Raw genomic sequence first — 18,619 nt, 5'->3', positions numbered from 1 at the left:
TCTGTAAACCACAGTGTATTATATTTAAATATGTTATAGTATATAAGTATATATATTGGACAGAAAATATAGGCTGCTATGAAGTAGCCTATATTTTCTGTCAGCATGGATGCAGATGCCGACATAAACGCACATTTCTGTCATATTCTGAATTTGTTTGTAGAGGCGGTCATTTACTGCTGCGTCTCGCCTGAGAACCCCATTAACTGATAAAAGTCACCAAGGAACATCAGATTAGACCATGCAGAATCCAGGTCCAGGACACCCCTAGTCCAGTTATTAGGGCTGGGATAATATGGTTAGGGATAGTAGGGTAAGAGTTAGTATGGTTAGGGTTAGTAGGATTAGGCTTTGTCTTTATAGGGTAGGATGTGTAGGGCTGGGGTTAGTAGGGTTAGGTGATATGTTGGGTTATCATTGGGTCTCTGGTCTCTTTAAACATAGAAAGGTGTGACAGCTCTAACCATGTCTCCTGATCTCTCTGCAGAGCCGTGACAGGGTGGACTACGACCAGAGTCATGATGGCCTCATGCTGGCCCCTGGTCCTGGGTCTGGCCCTGCTGGTGGTCCTCCTCAGCGCCGCCCTGGCCTGCCCGTCCCGCTGCGAGTGCTCCGCCCAGAGCAAGGGCGTGGTCTGCCACCGCAAGCGCATGCCCAGCATCCCCGACGGCATCCCCATCGAGACCCGGCTGCTGGACCTCAGCAAGAACAAGCTGACCATGATCAACCCCGACGACTTTTCTGCCTTTCCAGGTCTGGAGGAGCTGGACCTGAGCGGGAACATCGTGAGCTACGTGGAGCCAGGAGCCTTCAACGCTCTGTTCACCATGCACTCACTCAGCCTCAAGAGCAACCGCATCAAGCTGATCCCCCTAGGAGTGTTCGCTGGCTTGACCAACCTCACCCGGCTGGATATCAGTGATAACAAGATAGTGATCCTGTTGGACTACATGTTCCAGGACCTGCACAACCTGAGGTTCCTGGAGGTGGGGGACAATGACCTGGTGTACATTTCTCACCGTGCGTTCAGCGGACTCTCCAGCCTGGAGATCCTGACTCTGGAGCGGTGTAACCTGAGCGTGGTGCCCACAGAGGCGCTGTCCCACCTTCACAACCTGGTGAGCCTCCACCTGAGGCACCTGAGCATCAGCTCGCTGCACCCCTACTCCTTCAAGAAGCTGTTCCGCCTGCAGCACCTGGAGATCGACCACTGGCCCTCCCTGGACCTGGTCCCAGTCAACTCCCTGCACGGCCTCAATCTAACCACCCTCTTCATCACCAACACCAACCTCTCCGCCTTCCCCTCCCAGGCACTGAAGCACCTGCCCTTCCTGACGCACCTCAACCTGTCCTTCAACCGCATCCGCCACATTGAGGCGGGGATGCTGCTGGAGCTGGTGCGGCTGCGGGAGCTGCACCTGGTGGGGGCACAGCTGTCCAGCATCGAGCCCCATGCCTTCCAGGGCCTCCGCTGGCTCCGGATCCTCAACGTGTCCCACAACCACCTGGAAACCCTGGAGAAGGGCGTATTCCAGGCCCCCGAGGCCCTGGAGGTGCTGCTCATCGACCACAACCCCCTGGTGTGCGACTGCCGGCTCATGTGGCTGCTCCAGAAGCGTCAGTTCGTGTTCTTCGGCGAGGCGCAGCCCGAGTGCAGCACGCCGGAGGGGATCCGCGGCCGCGCCTTCAAGGAGTTCAAGGAGATGCTGCTGTCCTACTACGTGACGTGCACGAAGCCCAAGATCCGGGAGAACCGGACGCAGACGGTGACGGTGGACGAGGGCCAGCAGGCGCTGCTGCGCTGCACGGCCGACGGGACCCCGCGGCCCAGTGTCTCCTGGCTGTCGCCGCGGGGACGCCTGCTCACCAGCAAGAGCCACGGGAGGGTCCGTGTCCACAGCAACGGGACGCTGGAGATTGTGTCAGCGGAGGTACAGGACAGCGGTGTGTACCTCTGCCTGGCGTCCAACACGGCGGGGAACGACTCCCTGATGACTTCACTGGCGGTGAAGAGTTTAGGGTCGCTCTACGCCAACAGGACCCAGTACCACGCCGACCCCGGCAATGCCACTGCCAACAGCACAGCCAACATCACCCTGGGCTTGGACCTTAAGACTATCCTGGTGTCGACGGCCATGGGCTGCTTCACCTTCCTGGGGGTGGTTCTGTTCTGCTTCCTGCTCCTGTTTGTGTGGAGCCGGGGCAAAGGGAAGCATAAAAACAACATCGACGTGGAGTACGTTCCGCGCTCCAAGTCCAACGGGACCAACGTGGACTCGGCCGACGTACAGGCCGGGCCGCGCCGCTTCAACATGAAGATGATGTAACCGCTTTTTTAGAGATGGGATTTCAGAGGACATTTGGATGCCAGAGAAGATTATGTATTTTTATTGCTGACGGGATGGAGCGTCCTCCTGGCGTCGGGAGCGATGAGGGACGAGCAGATCGCTGGGTCATGTGATTCCCGAAATGCATTAAAGTTGACATGTGTTCTCACATCGTTCCCAGGGCGACAACTTCTTCAATTTATGGATGGGGCGACGGACATCCGCACCACAAAGACTCAAAGTAAAGGACCTCCTGCTTTTGGGAATGTATTAAAAAAGAAGGCAAACAATCATGGCTGTTTGGAGCCCCAGACTTGGCTGAACCGTGTACAGTGAACATTTGTATCCAAGCTATTACTCAAACTTAGTCCTGCTCCATGCTTCTTCCCTCACCCCGCAGAGTCGCGCCCATCCCTCCCTTTGTTCGGTACTTTGCACATGTGTACCCCTGCTTCATTGTGTCCATGTTCGTCTGTATCCATCCTGAAGAACAACTCATAGCAATACTCAAAGGATGTGTAATCCTGGAGCTTCAAGCAGACCCGGACCAGGGGGGCTTCTGTTGGGGACCATCAGATATGAAACCTGTTCCTCAATTGACTCCACGTTATGGTATATTTATATTTATATATATTATTATTAAATATACAAATATTTTATTTATCAAACATTCAGAGGGTTTCCGAATGGAGTCCTCGATCGATCACGGCTGGGCGAGCATTTGACCCCTCTGCCATTTTGGACCAAGACGCTGGTCTCTGAGAGGAAGTGGATTTGGCCGAGGAACCAATCAGCTGTCCTGTCTCATTGTGTCTCCTTCCATTCTTTTGATCATGCTTGGCTCCATTTTAAAGTGACTGTCATATTTTCCCCGGTAACAAAGTTGTGGTAGGTTCCCATTTTGTTGTAAAGTCATTTAGATTCTGAAAAGTTCAAAAGTAAACAAAAAATCTGATGTATGTGAAATAAATGAAAATGTATTTGTACCATTGAGTTGTTTACAATGTTTAATAATACAAATATTCTCCTCTGGTGGCTCTCTCTGGTATCTCTCTACGGTCTCTCTCTACGGTCTCTCTCTCTGGTACTATGTCTGTCTCTGGTCTCTCCATGGGCTCTCTTATCTCTGGTCTCTCTTTTTTGTCTCTCTATGCTCTCTCCTTATGGTCCCTTTCTCTGGTTCCCCTCTCTCGTTGGTCTCTCTATGTGGTCTCTATTGGCACATTTCCACCGGAGGGCGTGGGTCGGTTCAGTCTGCAAAGGTGCGGCATGGCTCGTGTTTCCACCGCCAAAAGTGGGTGTGACCCGGACTGAGCCGTATTGAGCCGTACTCGTCTCACAGTACTACTCCGTTGAGGTACTGAGATGCCTGAAAGGATCCCGGCAAGTTTGAGCTACACACGCCATCCGTTGATTGGTCGACAGAATCATCCCTTCCGTGCGACAGGGGGATAACAAACAAACACAGTTCCCGCAAGATATTTCTGGACAACGGCGAAAGTTTTGATTATGGAAAATGTCGTGCAAAAGTTTGCCGTCCATCTTGGACTTCCTACATTGTTGCTTGCTCTTTGTTCATTGTGCGCGTTCTTCTTCTTCGCCAGTGGAAATGCACCATATGTGGTCTCTCTCTCTGGTCTCTCTTTGGTCTCTTTTTGGTCCCTGGTCTCTCTCTCTGTATACTCTCTTGTCGATCCTATTGGGATAGAGAGAGAAGGAGATAGAGAGAGAGAGTGTCGGGAGACAGAGGAGAGGGAGAGATTGTTAGGAGACAGAGGAGAGGGAGAGAGGAGAAGGAAAGAGAGAGAGAGAGAGACGAGAGCGAGAGAGACGGAGAGGGGATCAACTCAGAGACAGCCTCACGTCCGGGCACCCTGCCAGGGCAGCTGCACATTCTGAGGAACCCTTTCAGAGACGCTGGGCTGAGCGAGGCAGACAGGCGAGGAGGAGGAGGAGGAAGAGGAGCACGGCATTAGAGAGAGATACCAGCCAGTTAGATATATCCAGGTTAGATATATTTACCCAGGTTATTTATATATACCCAGGTAAGTTATACACTCAGGTTAATTAAATATAATCAGGTTAGTGATATATACTCAGGTTAGTTAGATATACTCACATTAGTGATATACTGTATACTCAGGTTAGTGATATACACTCTATATACACTATTTATATCAAGTCAGGTTAGTTATATCCACAGGTAAGTTATACACAGGTTATACATCTAGCCGTGTTAGTAATATATACAGGTTATCCATCTAGGTCAGGCTGGTTCTCCCTCCTCATCCCCAGACGGTGATACCGGCTCCAGATCACCTCCCCCGGCACTGTGACATAGCAGGTAATAAACTGATATGAATGATTCTACACGAGGGTTATATGCTCACAGACCCTCAGTGCTTTAAGGTGCGAGGCTCCTGAGGACTGAATGCCTCTCCCGCCCGGCTCAGAGGAATAGATACGCAAACGGGTCTGTGGTACGAAACCCTGCCCTGTTCACGGGTGCTGAGCTCCTTACCCTAAAGGGGAATTTACACCGCAGGCGAGAGAGAGACGTGAGCGTAACATAGGCGTAACGTAGGCGTATCAATTCACACGCCGCCGTTTTTTTCGCTATATTTTCAAGTTTCATCAGATAACATCATAACCGAGACGCTTCAGAAACGCTTGAAAATAGAAGTGAAGCGTAAGTTAAGCTTTGGTCGGCCGTGAGACGGGCGTAAAACGCTGCCGGTGTAAATCAGTGCACTAGTTTGAATGAATTCTATCTCTAGCTGAAGTCGGACGTCTGACAGCCGGCTAAAAAATGCATCTAAAACGTCTGCGGTGTAAATTGGCCTTAACCCTCACCCTAACCTCAATGAAGACACGTTGACCTTGGAGGCTCATCTCTGGACCCGCTGGAGGAACCACGGCTCTGTGGATGTTATGTGGAGCTCTGAAGCCTTCCCCCCTGATCCCAGACTCACTCCAGTCATCCTGCGCCCCAGCAGACCTCCTGGGGGGAGATCTCACTGGGCGCAGGATGCTGAGTCACACCCGGTTTCCTGTTCGGAGAAATTAAGAGCGGTTAAACCGCGAGTGCAGCAGAGAGATCCCACAAGAGGGTTCTGTGTCTATCTATAGAGCTACATCTATAGAGCTACACATGTGATTAGTTATAGTCCAGCTACATTTATATAGCTACACCTGTCATTAGTGATAGTCCAGCTTCATCTATAGAGCTACATCTATAGAGCTACACCTGTGATTAGTTATAGTCCAGCTTCATCTATAGAGCAACATCTAGAGTTGTATTTATTTTATTTTTATATATATATATATATATATATATAAATATATATATATATATATATATAATGTGTTTTTTCTATTTCTAGTCTTTTACTCTAATTATCTAAAGTGGATAACTTCTAATGAAGAAATATAGTAAATAAAGAAGTAGAGATAGTCTACAGAAACGAAATAATCTTAAGTAATAAAGTAAAGAAAAAAAGGTAAGAGATGGTGTGAAGAAATAGTGGAAAGAAATTAAGTAAGGATGTAGTGTGAAGAAATGAAATAAAGGAATGGTGGAGAAATGAAGCCATACCTCTGGCTAATGATGTCTCCTGTCTCCGTCTGGGGGAGCGCGCGAGACGTTTCCATGTCTTGCTTCCCGGCTGAAGACAATGCTATTATCTGCAGCTACAGCACTACTCGGCTCTCAGCTAGTAAATAATACAGCGCGGGCTCGGGCCACTGCTAATCCTGCTATTATTTCACTTTTATTGTTGGATGTGCGCTCATTATTCCCCATCTCCTCTGGCTGAAGACTGCTACTGAAATTATTTCTGCCCCATTGTTTGTGTTTTTATTTTTATGGCACATAAACCCAGAGGCCTGGCCTCCTCAGCAGGCACTGCACCCACATTGCTTTAAAACACTCTGTCGTAGTCCTGCTTTAACACACTCTGTCGTAGTCCTGCTTTAACATTTACATTTAGGGCATTTAGCAGATGCTTTTATCCAAAGCGACTTACAATAAGTACATTTTTCATAAGAAGTGAAACAATATATCGCTGTCGGTACAGTAAAGATGTTCATAGAACCAAGTGCAAGTACTAACAATCGCCAGGCTAACCCCATTCCCCGTATACAGCAGTGATAGCTAGCTACTGCAGATACTACACAACTAAGTACATGCTACACAACATGCATACACAACACAATTAAGTACATGCTACACAATTAAGCACAGTGAATGAATATAACCTGCATTAAGTCGTCGTCTGTCATAGTCCTGCTTTAACACACTCTGTTGTAGTCCTGCTTTAATACACTCTGTTGTAGACCTCAGGGGGTCAGATGGTTTCAGAGAGTTTTAGAGTGATTTGAGGGTTTCAGAGGTTTTTAGAAGGCCCCAGAGGGTTTTAGATGGTTTCAGAGGGTTTCAGAGTGATTTTAGGGGTTCAGAGGGTTTCAGAAGGTCCAGAGAGTTAGGAGGGCTTGCTATATGCTGGCTGTCTCAGATGTTAATAGACCAATCAAAGCTGGCAGCCCCAGAGCACGATAGGGAGTGACAAGATGCATGGGCAGCCTTTGAAGCAAGGGACAGGTGCTGTGTCTCCTCTGGAGGCTGACAGACATCTCTATTGTCAGATAAATCTGTTACCCAAAAAACACCCAGCCGTCTCTATTGTGTTGAGGAAGTCTGTTTGGAGGCCATTTACATGATCCACAGTGTCTGAAATCATTGTTAAAGATAGAAGTGTTAGAAAGATGTCAGACTGAAGGATGTTCAACCCAATGTAAACTAATAAGAACACTCATCCCCATGTTGACTTAACTCTGCTCTCAGAGTGACTTTAGTATTTAGGCTTCAGCCTGGTAACCCTGGCTTACTGCTAGGTCTACTGCATGCTTCTGCTCTGTAGGAGGAACATGTTCCATGTCTTCACCCCTGTCCTAATTACACGAATCCTCCAAGAAAATGCTGGCGAATTGAGGTCGATATCTGAGGTTTCCCCTGGGGGGGTATGAACGAGTTACAGAGACTTTAATCAAACATTTAATAGATGTGATAAAGTCCCTGCCCACACTTCCATGCTTCCACAGTATGTTACTGCTGTGTGCTAGATGTTGATGTTCCTTCTCTATGCTATGTTTGATACACGTTGCTACTGCCATATGTTATGTTACTTCTGTATGTTATGTTATTATATATATATATACGTATGATGTGTATGTTGATATGTTTCTTTGTGAATTTTCCCCTATGCACTATGGTGCGTCCTACAGTAGTGATATAGTAAGTGTGTATCTGATGCACTAGGTGGGTCCTACGCGTAGGACACATGTAGCCAGCTAACACTGCAGTTCATTCTGAATTTTTGTTTACCTGTTGTCATCATGCTTCTCAACACATTCACATCTTATTATGACTTTATCTTTCATCTCATCGAGATACATCTGTGATTATTTTATGATCGTTTTTTATGATCGGAGAGACTACCTTAGAGACTAGAGACTACTAGAGACGGTCTCCAGTAGTAGTCCTACCTCATGATATCAGGACGGTCTTCAGTAGGCCTACCTCATGATATAGCAGAGCGAGCTCTAAATAGAGCTGTCGTTTCCTAGAATGGAATGACACATGATGCATCTTGTTGTGAGGACGTTGCATGAGTGCTGCATGTCTTTGATGTAAAGCGGCGAGTCAAGGTAACAGAAACTCCCCCTCTCAAAGCCGGCGCTGGCAGGCCTCTAGTTCGGCTCGGCCAATGAAGAGATTCTCTTTGTCGGCACAAGGCTTCTTTTGATCAGGTCGGCTCTTTTCTTCCGTAACCCTTTGCTCTGATTAGACTTTCAAATTGGATAATGGTCTGTGTCAACATTTGCCAGAATAAATTTCCATGTTTCCGAACAGCGGCTGTAATTTGTCGTGTGTTCTGTAAAAAAAGAACACTCGGTAGAAAAAATGTTATGCGGCTAGATGTTGAATCTATGGACCCCCCACACTATCCGTCTCACATCTCCTACCCCACCCTGGACTAAGAGACTACCCTAGACCCTAGTCACCCCCTAAACACCACCATACCCTAGAGACTAACCTAGAGACCACCTTAGAGACTAGAGACTACCTTACAGACTAGAGACTACTAGAGACAGTCTCCAGTAGTCCTACCTCATGATATCAGTATGGTCTTCAGTAGTCCTACCTCATGATATCAAGATGTTCTTCTGTAGTCCTACCTTATTATATCTACCAGGATGTTCTTCAATAGTCCTACCTCATGATACCAGGCTGTCTTCAGTAGTCCTACCTCATGATCCCAGGACGTTCTCCAGTAATCCTACCTCTTGATACCAGGAACGTTCTTAAGTAGTCCTACTTCATGATCCCAAGACGTTCTTCAGTAGTCCTACCTCACGATACCAAGGACGTTCTTCAGTAGTCCTACCTCATGATACGGGGGACGTTCTTCAGTAGCCTAATGATACCTCATGATATCTACTTGTGATGTTCTCAGTAGTCCTACCTCATCAGTCACTGCATTTACATGCTGGAGCATAATCGTGTATTGAACGTATTGAATAAAGATTGGATTCATGTAAACAGGTTTATTCAATCTGCTTTGCCAAAAGGATCGTCTCAGGACAGGATTTGCGAAGTCGATAGGATAGCTGGGCATGAGCCTGTCATAGGCGGCTATCTACCTGCATGTGTACTCGATCGTATCGTTTTGCCAGGGGTTCGTGTCCTGCGCATGGTCGAGATTTTCGGCTGGGGATTTCACCCAGAAGTTCTATCTCCGCCGCCGCAGCAAAACGCTCCATTTGTTCGCTCATATGCATTTGTATTAGGGGTGCACAATATTTATTTATATTATTTTTATTATTATTATGTTACACCTTTCCTGCTGTCGGCTCCCAGACCGTAGTCGAGGAGCACAGGGGAGACGCCGATGGGTGTCGAACCTATAACCTCTGCTTATAGGTTTGAATATGGTCAGAATGAAGCGGTCGCCGATGATTGACAGGCTGGGTATTTTATTCTTAGTTTCACTAACGTTACAATACACGTTTGTACAGACACAACCGGACTCGTTCATTACTTCACTAAACTGACACACGCTACCGCTCGTTCTCCTCGCTCGTCGACTCACTCACACACACACACTGCCATTCCCGCGCACACACATACGCTACTCTCGTAACACTTATTATTTACAACAGTTAGCTGAACATTTCAGGGTCCCGGCCTTCCACTCCCTGTTTTCTCAGTTAAACACAGATATCAACTACATTTGTCCCAGTGTTTGTTAGATGAGAAATTAAGCAAAAGAAGGCTCTCTTCCTCCGGTAACGCAGTCGTTCGCGACGCCTTTCTTATTTGTCGTTTCTTCTATTTGTCTGTAACTCATGCTCCAATCTTTCATCGATTGATGCGGATGTTGTGGATGCAACAGAATATATGATGCATCGCTGCAGCAACATTTAAGATGATCACGGTGAGTTCTGCCCATTCTGCCTCCGTTGCTGTCTGCGGTCAGACCAAAACACACCTGAGTGACAGGTGCCGCCAGATAGTTTGTCAACAATCCCGATCGCCCCCCCTCCCCCCAGTCAACATTTACATCCGCGGACCCTGCTATAAGGTATGCATTACAATATTCTACAGAATCTCACTCCGGCCAGGCAGCCCTGCCTGTTGTTGAAAGGACTACAGCGCCACCTAGCATAGCGGAGTCAGCCAGGTCTCTGAACATTATTCCAGTCTGATCCGATGTATGTATACTCAGACAAGTGACAGCCCCCCCGTCGAGTGGCAACATCGTTATATGGTTTAATCCATGATAAGTCGATCTGGTCTGACCATGTAACCGCAGTCAGTGTAGCTCCATGAGGGCCAGATGGTCGATGCACCTTGAAAGAGGAGTTCAGAACCTGGTCAAGACGTCCACAGGTGGAAGAGAAACAAGGGAGGCGAGAGAAGATGAGAGAGAGGTGCAGTAGAACGAGTGAGAGGAGAGAAGCAGCGTAGCAAGATAGAGAGAAGGAGGGAGAGGTGGAGCAGAAAGGTAGAGGTGAGGGGTGGAGCAGAAAGATGAAGAGAGGAGATATCAACTTTTTTACCTCTGTCTACTGAACCTGCTGCTTGTTGCCTAGTAACCACATTCTCGTTTGAAAGGAGCAAATATCACTAAAGATACTCTAAAACATCAGTTCAAACACTGTTAAATAAAGTCTGGTGAAACATTGCTTTGGATAATGTAAGGAGTCAGGTTGAGTATTAATATTGCTGGGGTTAGGATTTGTGGAAAATTTGTGGACGTTTCTGAGAAACATCCAGAAGACAGGGACAAAGTGTGAAGCTAAGTATGAGGACTTAGTATGAAGCTAAGTATGAGGACTTATTATGAGGACTTAGTATGAACTAAGTATGAGGACTTAGTATGAACTAAGTATGAGGACTTAGTATAAGGACTTAGTATGAGCTACGTCTGCTCATTCCCCACTGGAGCAGCAGCTCCTATCAAGGAGATTGTCCTGGTTTTATATTGTCTATTCCAGACATAACTCTGAACTCAAAACGGATTGATTCTGTTGTCCTCATCAGTTTATACTCAGTATACTCCATTCTGTAGCCCAGCAGCCTACAGAATGGACTGAACATTGGCCATATTATAGTATATATTTATGTATGTTTAATTACCCAAAGTAAATATAACCTTGGATACCGATCACAGAAGACAGAGATCATTTCAGTTCTCCGAAAGGTCAACCCCATTACTCAGATAAAGTGGAGCCCGCTCATTAATGTAAGGAAGAGGCAGGCCAACATCCAGGGAATAGGAATCAATTGAACTATCATGAGCTTTATGAGCCTGGCAGCTAATGAGTGGCCAATCATTCACTCTGAAATACATTACTGTGCTATGGGGACTAGTCTAACTAAGGTTCAGTTGATTGTATTGGGACCAAATGCAAAAGAAAAGAAGGTACTTTTGTACTTCCTTACTTTCCTTTTTATTTTTCCACGTTAATCTAACTTTCTTTATAGCACACCTATCTGATGTATCACTGTATTCATCTAGCTTACTTCATAGCACACCTATCTGATGTATTACTGATGTATCAATCTAACCTACTTTTAGCACACCTATTTGATGTATCACTGTATTAATCTAGCCTACTTTATAGCACACCATCTAGACTAGTTCTACAACTTGGTATAAAACTGCTAGGACCGATATTTTGGTGACAGCAGCCAGCATTTACGTAACAATTCAGGAGCACCCTATTACCATAACTGCCAATAGTGTAAACAAAGCACATTTCAAAAAACCGAAGTGACGGTTCTTTCAGTCTAGGAAAGTAAAATGATAAAAATAAAATAAAATAAAATGCTAAATTTGTCTGTAGTTCCTGCTCGCACATGGTGGTGTAACCTGGGGTTTGATACATGGTGGTGTAACCTCTGGTTTGATACATGGTGGTGTAACCTCTGGTTTGATACATGGTGGTTGGCCTACAATTAATGCCAGGTCGAATATCAAGGTGCTACTACATACCTCTGAAATCCTGCAGTTCAGCACCGTCCTACCTGAGGACCTTAGTATTCCCTGCTGTCCTCCTCGGCCCTGCAGTCTTCAGGCGCTGGCCTTCTATTGATTCCAGAAGTTCAAAAGAAACCTGCAGGAAACAGAGCGCTCTATTATTGAGGGCCCATCACGGAACCGTCTGCCCCCCGTAATCAGGGAAGCTGACTGCTGAGAAATCCAAATCCAAACATAACACCTACCTCTTTACTATCTCATTTGGCTGCTCAGAGTCCCTCTCCTCTCATTACAACAGCATCGACCTGTTGGCCGGCAGCCCCCCCCCCCCCCCCGGTGCAGATAGCCTCCAGATTAGAGTCTGTCTCCTGTCAGCCCAGCCCCAGCAAACCATAACTCTGTCTCTGTTTGAGTGTGCTGCGCTGGTCGTGACTGGACTGAGCTGGCTCCCCTATCAGCAGCCTGGCCCTGTTGATAAAACCTATTTCAAAAACCTTTGTCTTTACAATGTTTGCTTGTGTAACAACAATGTTTGTCAGTTATGGCGCCCATAGCGCTCCCCACCATCCCTGGACAGAGGGGTTCCCCCGCTCTGCTTTCCTCATGAATGTGAGGCTGTGGTTTAGGGCTGTACAGATATGGTTGGCTAACCTGCCGTTTGAATCATCTGGCTCTGACACTCCCACCCGTTAGATATCGAGGGAAGTAAGGCAGAGGCGAAGTTTACGTGTAGCAGTAATTGTGGCCTCATTTAGGATTCACTAATCACTCCCGTCAGGATGGCTGCCTGGCCTCTCCTGGGGTCCGTCAGATAATATCCTATTACTTCGAGGACACTATGTTGACAATGAAAATAATGGCTTTGGATAGCTTTCAAAATTTAAATTCCAGCGGTTTATTGGTGATCCTCCACAATCTCCTCCTATGACAGCCTGCCCTTTGAGCGGCAGTTGTGAGCACAGAAGGTTTTCCTAGCAACAGTAGCCCCTGATGCTACCTGCTGGATCAATACTGCAATCAATACTGTGTTATGAGTGTTAGCCTACTGTTTTACTGACCTACTGTGTAACTATGAGTCTATTGTATTACTAGTGTTAGCCTACTGTTTTACTGACCTACTGTGGAACTCTATAGTATTAGTGTTTTAATTGTATTCTACTATATATATATATATATATATATATATATATATATACAATAGGCATACAATGTGTTGCCTACTGTGTTCGTATATTTATTATATTTAGCACAGTATAACATTTGAATTCATAGTTTTAATACTTATCTGATATATATTCTGATATGATCTGTTATATTAATTGATATCATTAATATTTATATAAATATTTCATATTTATACAGTGTTATTCAAAGGTTCTTCTATAAAATTGTCCAATTATCTATGAATATTGTTACTGTGAGTGACGTGAGGCGCACACCCAGCCTTAACCGACTTCACAAGAAGCAGGAATGCAACAGCCCCGCCGTGCGGTGCACTGCGGTACTACACGAGGATTTCATGAAATTCTTCATCGCATGAGTTTGGGAGGCGTTTGTGTGTCAACTCCTTTCCTATCCCCTCTCCTTTTTCCTCGGCTTATAATGATGGTTAGGATGTAGGGTTTAGGAATCTTGATAGTATGTAGGGTTTAGGGGGCTGTATGATCATGGACAAATAAACACTTTTGTTTTTAAGGTCAGATATTTAGAAACACTAATTATTACTAGTTATTTCTACTAAATCATAGTAGAAAGAATATTTCCGTGCTAGTAAATGTAGCCTGAAGTTGCTAAATGCTATATTTTCGTGCTAGTAAATCCAGCCTGATGTTGCTAAATGCTATATTTCTGTGCTAGTTAATGTAGCATGATGTTGCTAAATGCTATATTTCTGTGCTAGTAACTGTAGCTTGATGTTGTTAAATGATAGCAACAGTCCGTTCATTTCCCCTGACGCCTCCGCCGCTGCCCTTTCAGGTAATACGTTTCCTTGTCGTTCATTACCATATATGCTAATACATTAGCATATATACATAATGCATGAGAAAATGGCATCTCGGGGAGATAGACCAATGAGAGGGCTGTATTTTTAGTATGCAAGTGTGCACCTGGCCCCCTGCACAGGGCTCCACAGATTGGGTTGTGGATGCAGCCGCAGCCTGCACACCTCTAATGTATTTCAGCACAATCAACATTTTCCCACACACAGCTGATGGAGGCAGTCCATCACTCTGCAGCTAAAGTGAAAAGTCACTTCGTCTTTGACAACAAAGGCAGGAAAGGCAGAATCATGTTCAAATGGAATTGTACTATTTCTCAATTTGACATATCTCAAGTCTTTTTCATTTTGTTAGAGTGGTACTCTTATAAAAACATTTGAAATCTCAGAGCCACGGTTTTTGTATCTGTCAGATCTGAGATCACAGATGGTATGTATAGACCAATTACATTTAGAGTGTTGTACTACTTCTAGTGTCTTGACTAAGTCAGGTAATCTTACTCTCTAACCCTAACCCTACTATCCAATTTTCTAAACCTTACTCTCTAATAATAACCATATTCTCTAACCTTAACCCTATGTTCTAAACATAGCTTTACTCAACCCTAACCATAGGCCTACTCTCTAACCCTACTATCCAACACTATTCTCTAAACCTTATTCTCTAACCCTAAACCTAACCCCAACCCAAACCCTAACCCTAAACCTAACCCTTATCCTACCCTCTACCCCTACCCCTAAACCTAATCCTAACCCTACTCTCTCACCCTACTCTCTACCCTAACCCTACTCTCTAACTTTACTCTCTACCCTAACCAGGCTTGGAATTTCCTCATTTTAGGGGCAAGGCCATTTGGCCTTCCCGTTCACATTTTTTTTAAGGGCACAAAGGCCACATGACAGGGCACAAAGGCCGTTTGGTTAAATGACGCTGGTTTTACCTTTCAGATTAATACCTTAACATTCTCATTCACCAAGAAACATTAATTATGTATTAAAAGATTTGTTTATTAATTATGTATTAAGACATTTGTTTTAATTTAAAAGCATTTTAAACAAACATATATTGTAAAACATTGCATTGAGAAAGAGAGAGAGTGTGTGTGTGTGTGTGTGTGTGAGAGAGAGAGAGAGAATGTGAGAGAGATAATGTGAGTGAGAGAGAGGCTGAAACAGTGTGCAAAGCCTGGCCATAGAAGTGAGAAATTACAGACAAATACTGCTACAGAAAGACAACAGCCACCACTGTGACCTAAACACAGAAGTATCAGAGATACACTTTCTCCTGACACAGTGCAGTGCACAATATATTAAATATATTACAAAGAACATTTTTGGAAAATGACAAATTAACCTGTTTTGAAAAGATGGCAAAAGCACCTATTTTGAAAAGATGGCTAAATGAATCTCCTGCCTGAGTTCATCTAAGAGTAAAAAATATCAATAGTGTTTCTTAAACGTATACATTAAGTTCAGCCATAACCCATATAAGTCATGTATTATATCAAAACATAGCAAGAAAAATAGTAGATTCAAAGCTGTTTCAAAGCAAATTATTTGCGTTACTGTAAAAAAAAAAAAAAGTAGCTTTGTAGATGCGTGTGTCGTTGTGAGATGCTTCATTAAATTAGAGTTGCTTACAACGGATGTCGACAAAGTCTTTGCTCCTGGACATAATGTTCACTTTACATGCACGTTCTTGCCTTTGACCTCAATGAATTTGAAGTAGTGCTTATATCTCCACCTTGAAAATGCCAACTTTTCATCGGATTGCTCCGGACTCGCCATTTCTACTGCTTCATCGAATCTGTTTGGTGTTTGTGTGTGCGTGTGCGTGTGGCACGCATATCCTGGCTTGTGTGTAAAAACACTGGCTCAGATTGGCTACCATGAAACATGACTCTGCCTTAGCCAATAATAATCGCTTATCTCTTTGTTAAACCACCCGGGCTCCTCACGAGTTTGTGTGGACTAGTGGTGGATTTCATGATTCGTTTGAATGAATCAGTTCGCGTTGGTCAGTTCGCTAAGAAGAGTCGTTCATTTGTTCGTTCGTTCGTTCGCATTTCCGGATTATGCAGTTTATTCAATCAATTCATAGTAACGCACCGCATTTAACTGTCAGTAACAGTAACAGCGTTGTAACAACGGAAAAGTAATTAGTTAGATTACCCCGTTACTGAAAAAATAACGGTGCTACCTAACGCCGTTATTTTAAACAGCGTTATTACAAACACTGCTGAGGAGGCTGGTTGCCATTCTTCTTTCATGTGATGTTGATACTTCACCTGCGCGGCTCGCGAAGTTGCGCAAGTTCTATTTTGGAACAATCACAGCAGAGCAATCGCTCTGATCCACAGACACGGGACTAGCCTACTGCGCGCACTAGGATGGCCGTAATTCCATAAAGCGTTCCATAAAACGCGTCACTAGTGTTGTTTACACTGTAACATTTTAACATTTTCACTGTAACATTTTTTCACAGGGCATCAAAGCCAAAGTGCGGGGCAACGACGGCCATGGCCGTCGTGAAATTCCCACCCTGACCCTAACCCTACTCTCACACCCTAGCCTTACGTTATACCCTAACCCTTTTTACCCTGACCTAACCCTATCAGTACAGTCACTGTAACCCTATTTACCCCAACATAACCTAACCCTTACTTTACCTTATTTACCCATATCTAACCCTACAGGCCCAACAGTTTGGTTGGGGTTAGCCCTTACCTGTTAGTGTTAGTGTTACTAACCTATAGTGTTCATACAGTTAGAATACCTACATGATGTACTGTGTTCTGGGAGGTTTGGTCTCATCTTTCAGTGTTAACCCCCTTCCAGACTTTATTTGGGCTAAGAAATCCCAAAAGATTAGTGCAGATTTTTGTACCGCGACCGAAGGCGGGAGGAGCGATTGTGTTAATCGGCTGCAGACACTCGTCCGTTTGTCCGGCGGCCGTCCAACGTTCTGTCGCCCCCTGGCGGCCGCTCCCAGGAGGACACTCACCGCGGAACTCTGCCCACGGACCATAATCAAGAGATTTAGAGAGAGAGACATTCCCCGAAGGATTGACTCCATGGATGGACGCGTTTTATTCCGGAGAAACTTTCTAGTTCAGAACAACTTTTAATGGAGTAAATAGCAGCAGCAGACGAGCTGCAGGTTTAAAATATGGAATCAGGTCAGGCGACGCGACGGCTGGCTTCCATTTGAATCCTCCGTCTTTGAATATTGCTGCTTTTTGAGTTTCCAAAAAATATGGATATGAAGCAATACAATGGCTCGCTGTAGAGGGACAATTTGACTCTTTGACTCACAATTATACACCAAATGTCGGCTCTAAAATGGGATTTCTGATCCGAAATTTGGTATGTGTTCGAAAACAGTAGAATCCAGTTCCACAACTAGAAGTCATGTGTTCATCATGAGAGTCATGTGTTCATCATGAGGATTCATGTGTTCATCATGATAGTCATGTGTTCATGAGGATTAATGTGTTCATCATGAGGAGAGTCATGTGTTCAATAGAGTCATGTGTTCATCATGAGGAGTCATGTGTTCATTCTGAGGAGAGTCATGTGTCATCATGAGGAGACTAACATATTAAAGTACACATGTTCAGTCAGGGAGTAATGACCGACTGCGGCCACTGGGGGGCAGCATGGACACATTTCACTTCATGTTAATGTTGACTCGCTGACAGGCGGCACCGGTAACCGCCAGCAGAGGGCGTCACTGGCACACTGATGCGTTCTGTACACAAACACACACAAAGCTATGATAATAATGAACCCTAGAGCCTAGCCCTCATAGAATGCCCTAAGCCTAGGACCAAAGACCCAACCCTAGACCCCCCCCCCCCCCCCCCCCCCAATAAGAACCCACTTAAAGGGGTAGTGGGAGTGGGTAAAACTGTTTATTGGCAGGCTAGCAGTTCCCCTCGACTTGCGTTAGCCTAGCACCAGCGATTTCTGCAACTAGGACTGAATGGAAAGTGTTGAAAACGGTCTCCAATGATAAATAACACACTGGCTCACTTGGAAATGAGACCCGATGTCCAAAATCCTGAACTACCCCTTTAATGAACGCACTTATTGAATGTTGTACATCCTTGCACTTAAAAACAGTACGTATGTATCGTCTTACGGGGAACGGGTTCCTAGCGATTGTGAGTGGTCATGTTCCTCAGTCAGTAGAACCAGGGGGGTATTCCATCAAAGTCGCTAACGAAAGCGGCGATTAGTTGATTAAGCCTGGTTAGAACTAGCGCCAACTTCCACTTGAGGCTTAAGCCGTTCCATCAACGCAGTTCAGCCGCGCCTTGCTCAGGTTAGTTCAAACCAGGCTCACGTTATCCTGGATTACACTCTTTCACGAGATATGTAACCAGCCCAGAACCGTGAATGTCGAATCATGGATCAAATGTCCGAAAAGGACCGAGCGGGATCTTTTCCAGCGGCGAACAGAAGCTTCTTGTGGAGGTCTATGAGGAGTACACGCATATAATAACTCAAAAAGGGAACACCGTAACCATTAATAGAAACAGGGAGGCTGCCTGGCACAAAAATCGGCGATCTGTTGAATGCATAAGTAGTATTAAGCGTAACATATTTTAATTTAATATTGACCATTGATTTAAAAGCAGGGAGATAGTCTCGAGTTAACGTGTCGGACTTGCACCCGGTCGTCCGGGGTTCTATCCCCACGCAAGTAATAGTAATATAGGAAGGATTACTAGAGAAATCAAGTA

At 45.2% G+C, this 18,619-nt stretch overlaps 1 protein-coding gene across 1 annotated transcript; it reads left to right on the top strand.

Moving 5' to 3' along the window:
• Positions 1-518: 518 nt before the first annotated feature.
• On the top strand, positions 519-2,327 carry lingo2 (leucine rich repeat and Ig domain containing 2; the record flags this gene model as incomplete). Its single annotated transcript, XM_084469589.1, has 1 exon — positions 519-2,327. One exon carries the CDS (start codon positions 519-521, stop codon positions 2,325-2,327), a length of 1,809 nt encoding a protein of 602 aa, XP_084325715.1.
• Between the last annotated feature and the right edge of the window lie 16,292 nt (positions 2,328-18,619).

The sequence above is a fragment of the Micromesistius poutassou genome, assembly GCF_964030765.1.
Source record: "Micromesistius poutassou genome assembly, chromosome: 6".
In the NCBI taxonomy this organism is placed as follows: Eukaryota; Metazoa; Chordata; class Actinopteri; order Gadiformes; family Gadidae; genus Micromesistius; species Micromesistius poutassou.
The sequence above is the reverse complement of the archived record's forward strand: the minus strand, read 5'-3'. Positions and strand labels throughout refer to the sequence as shown.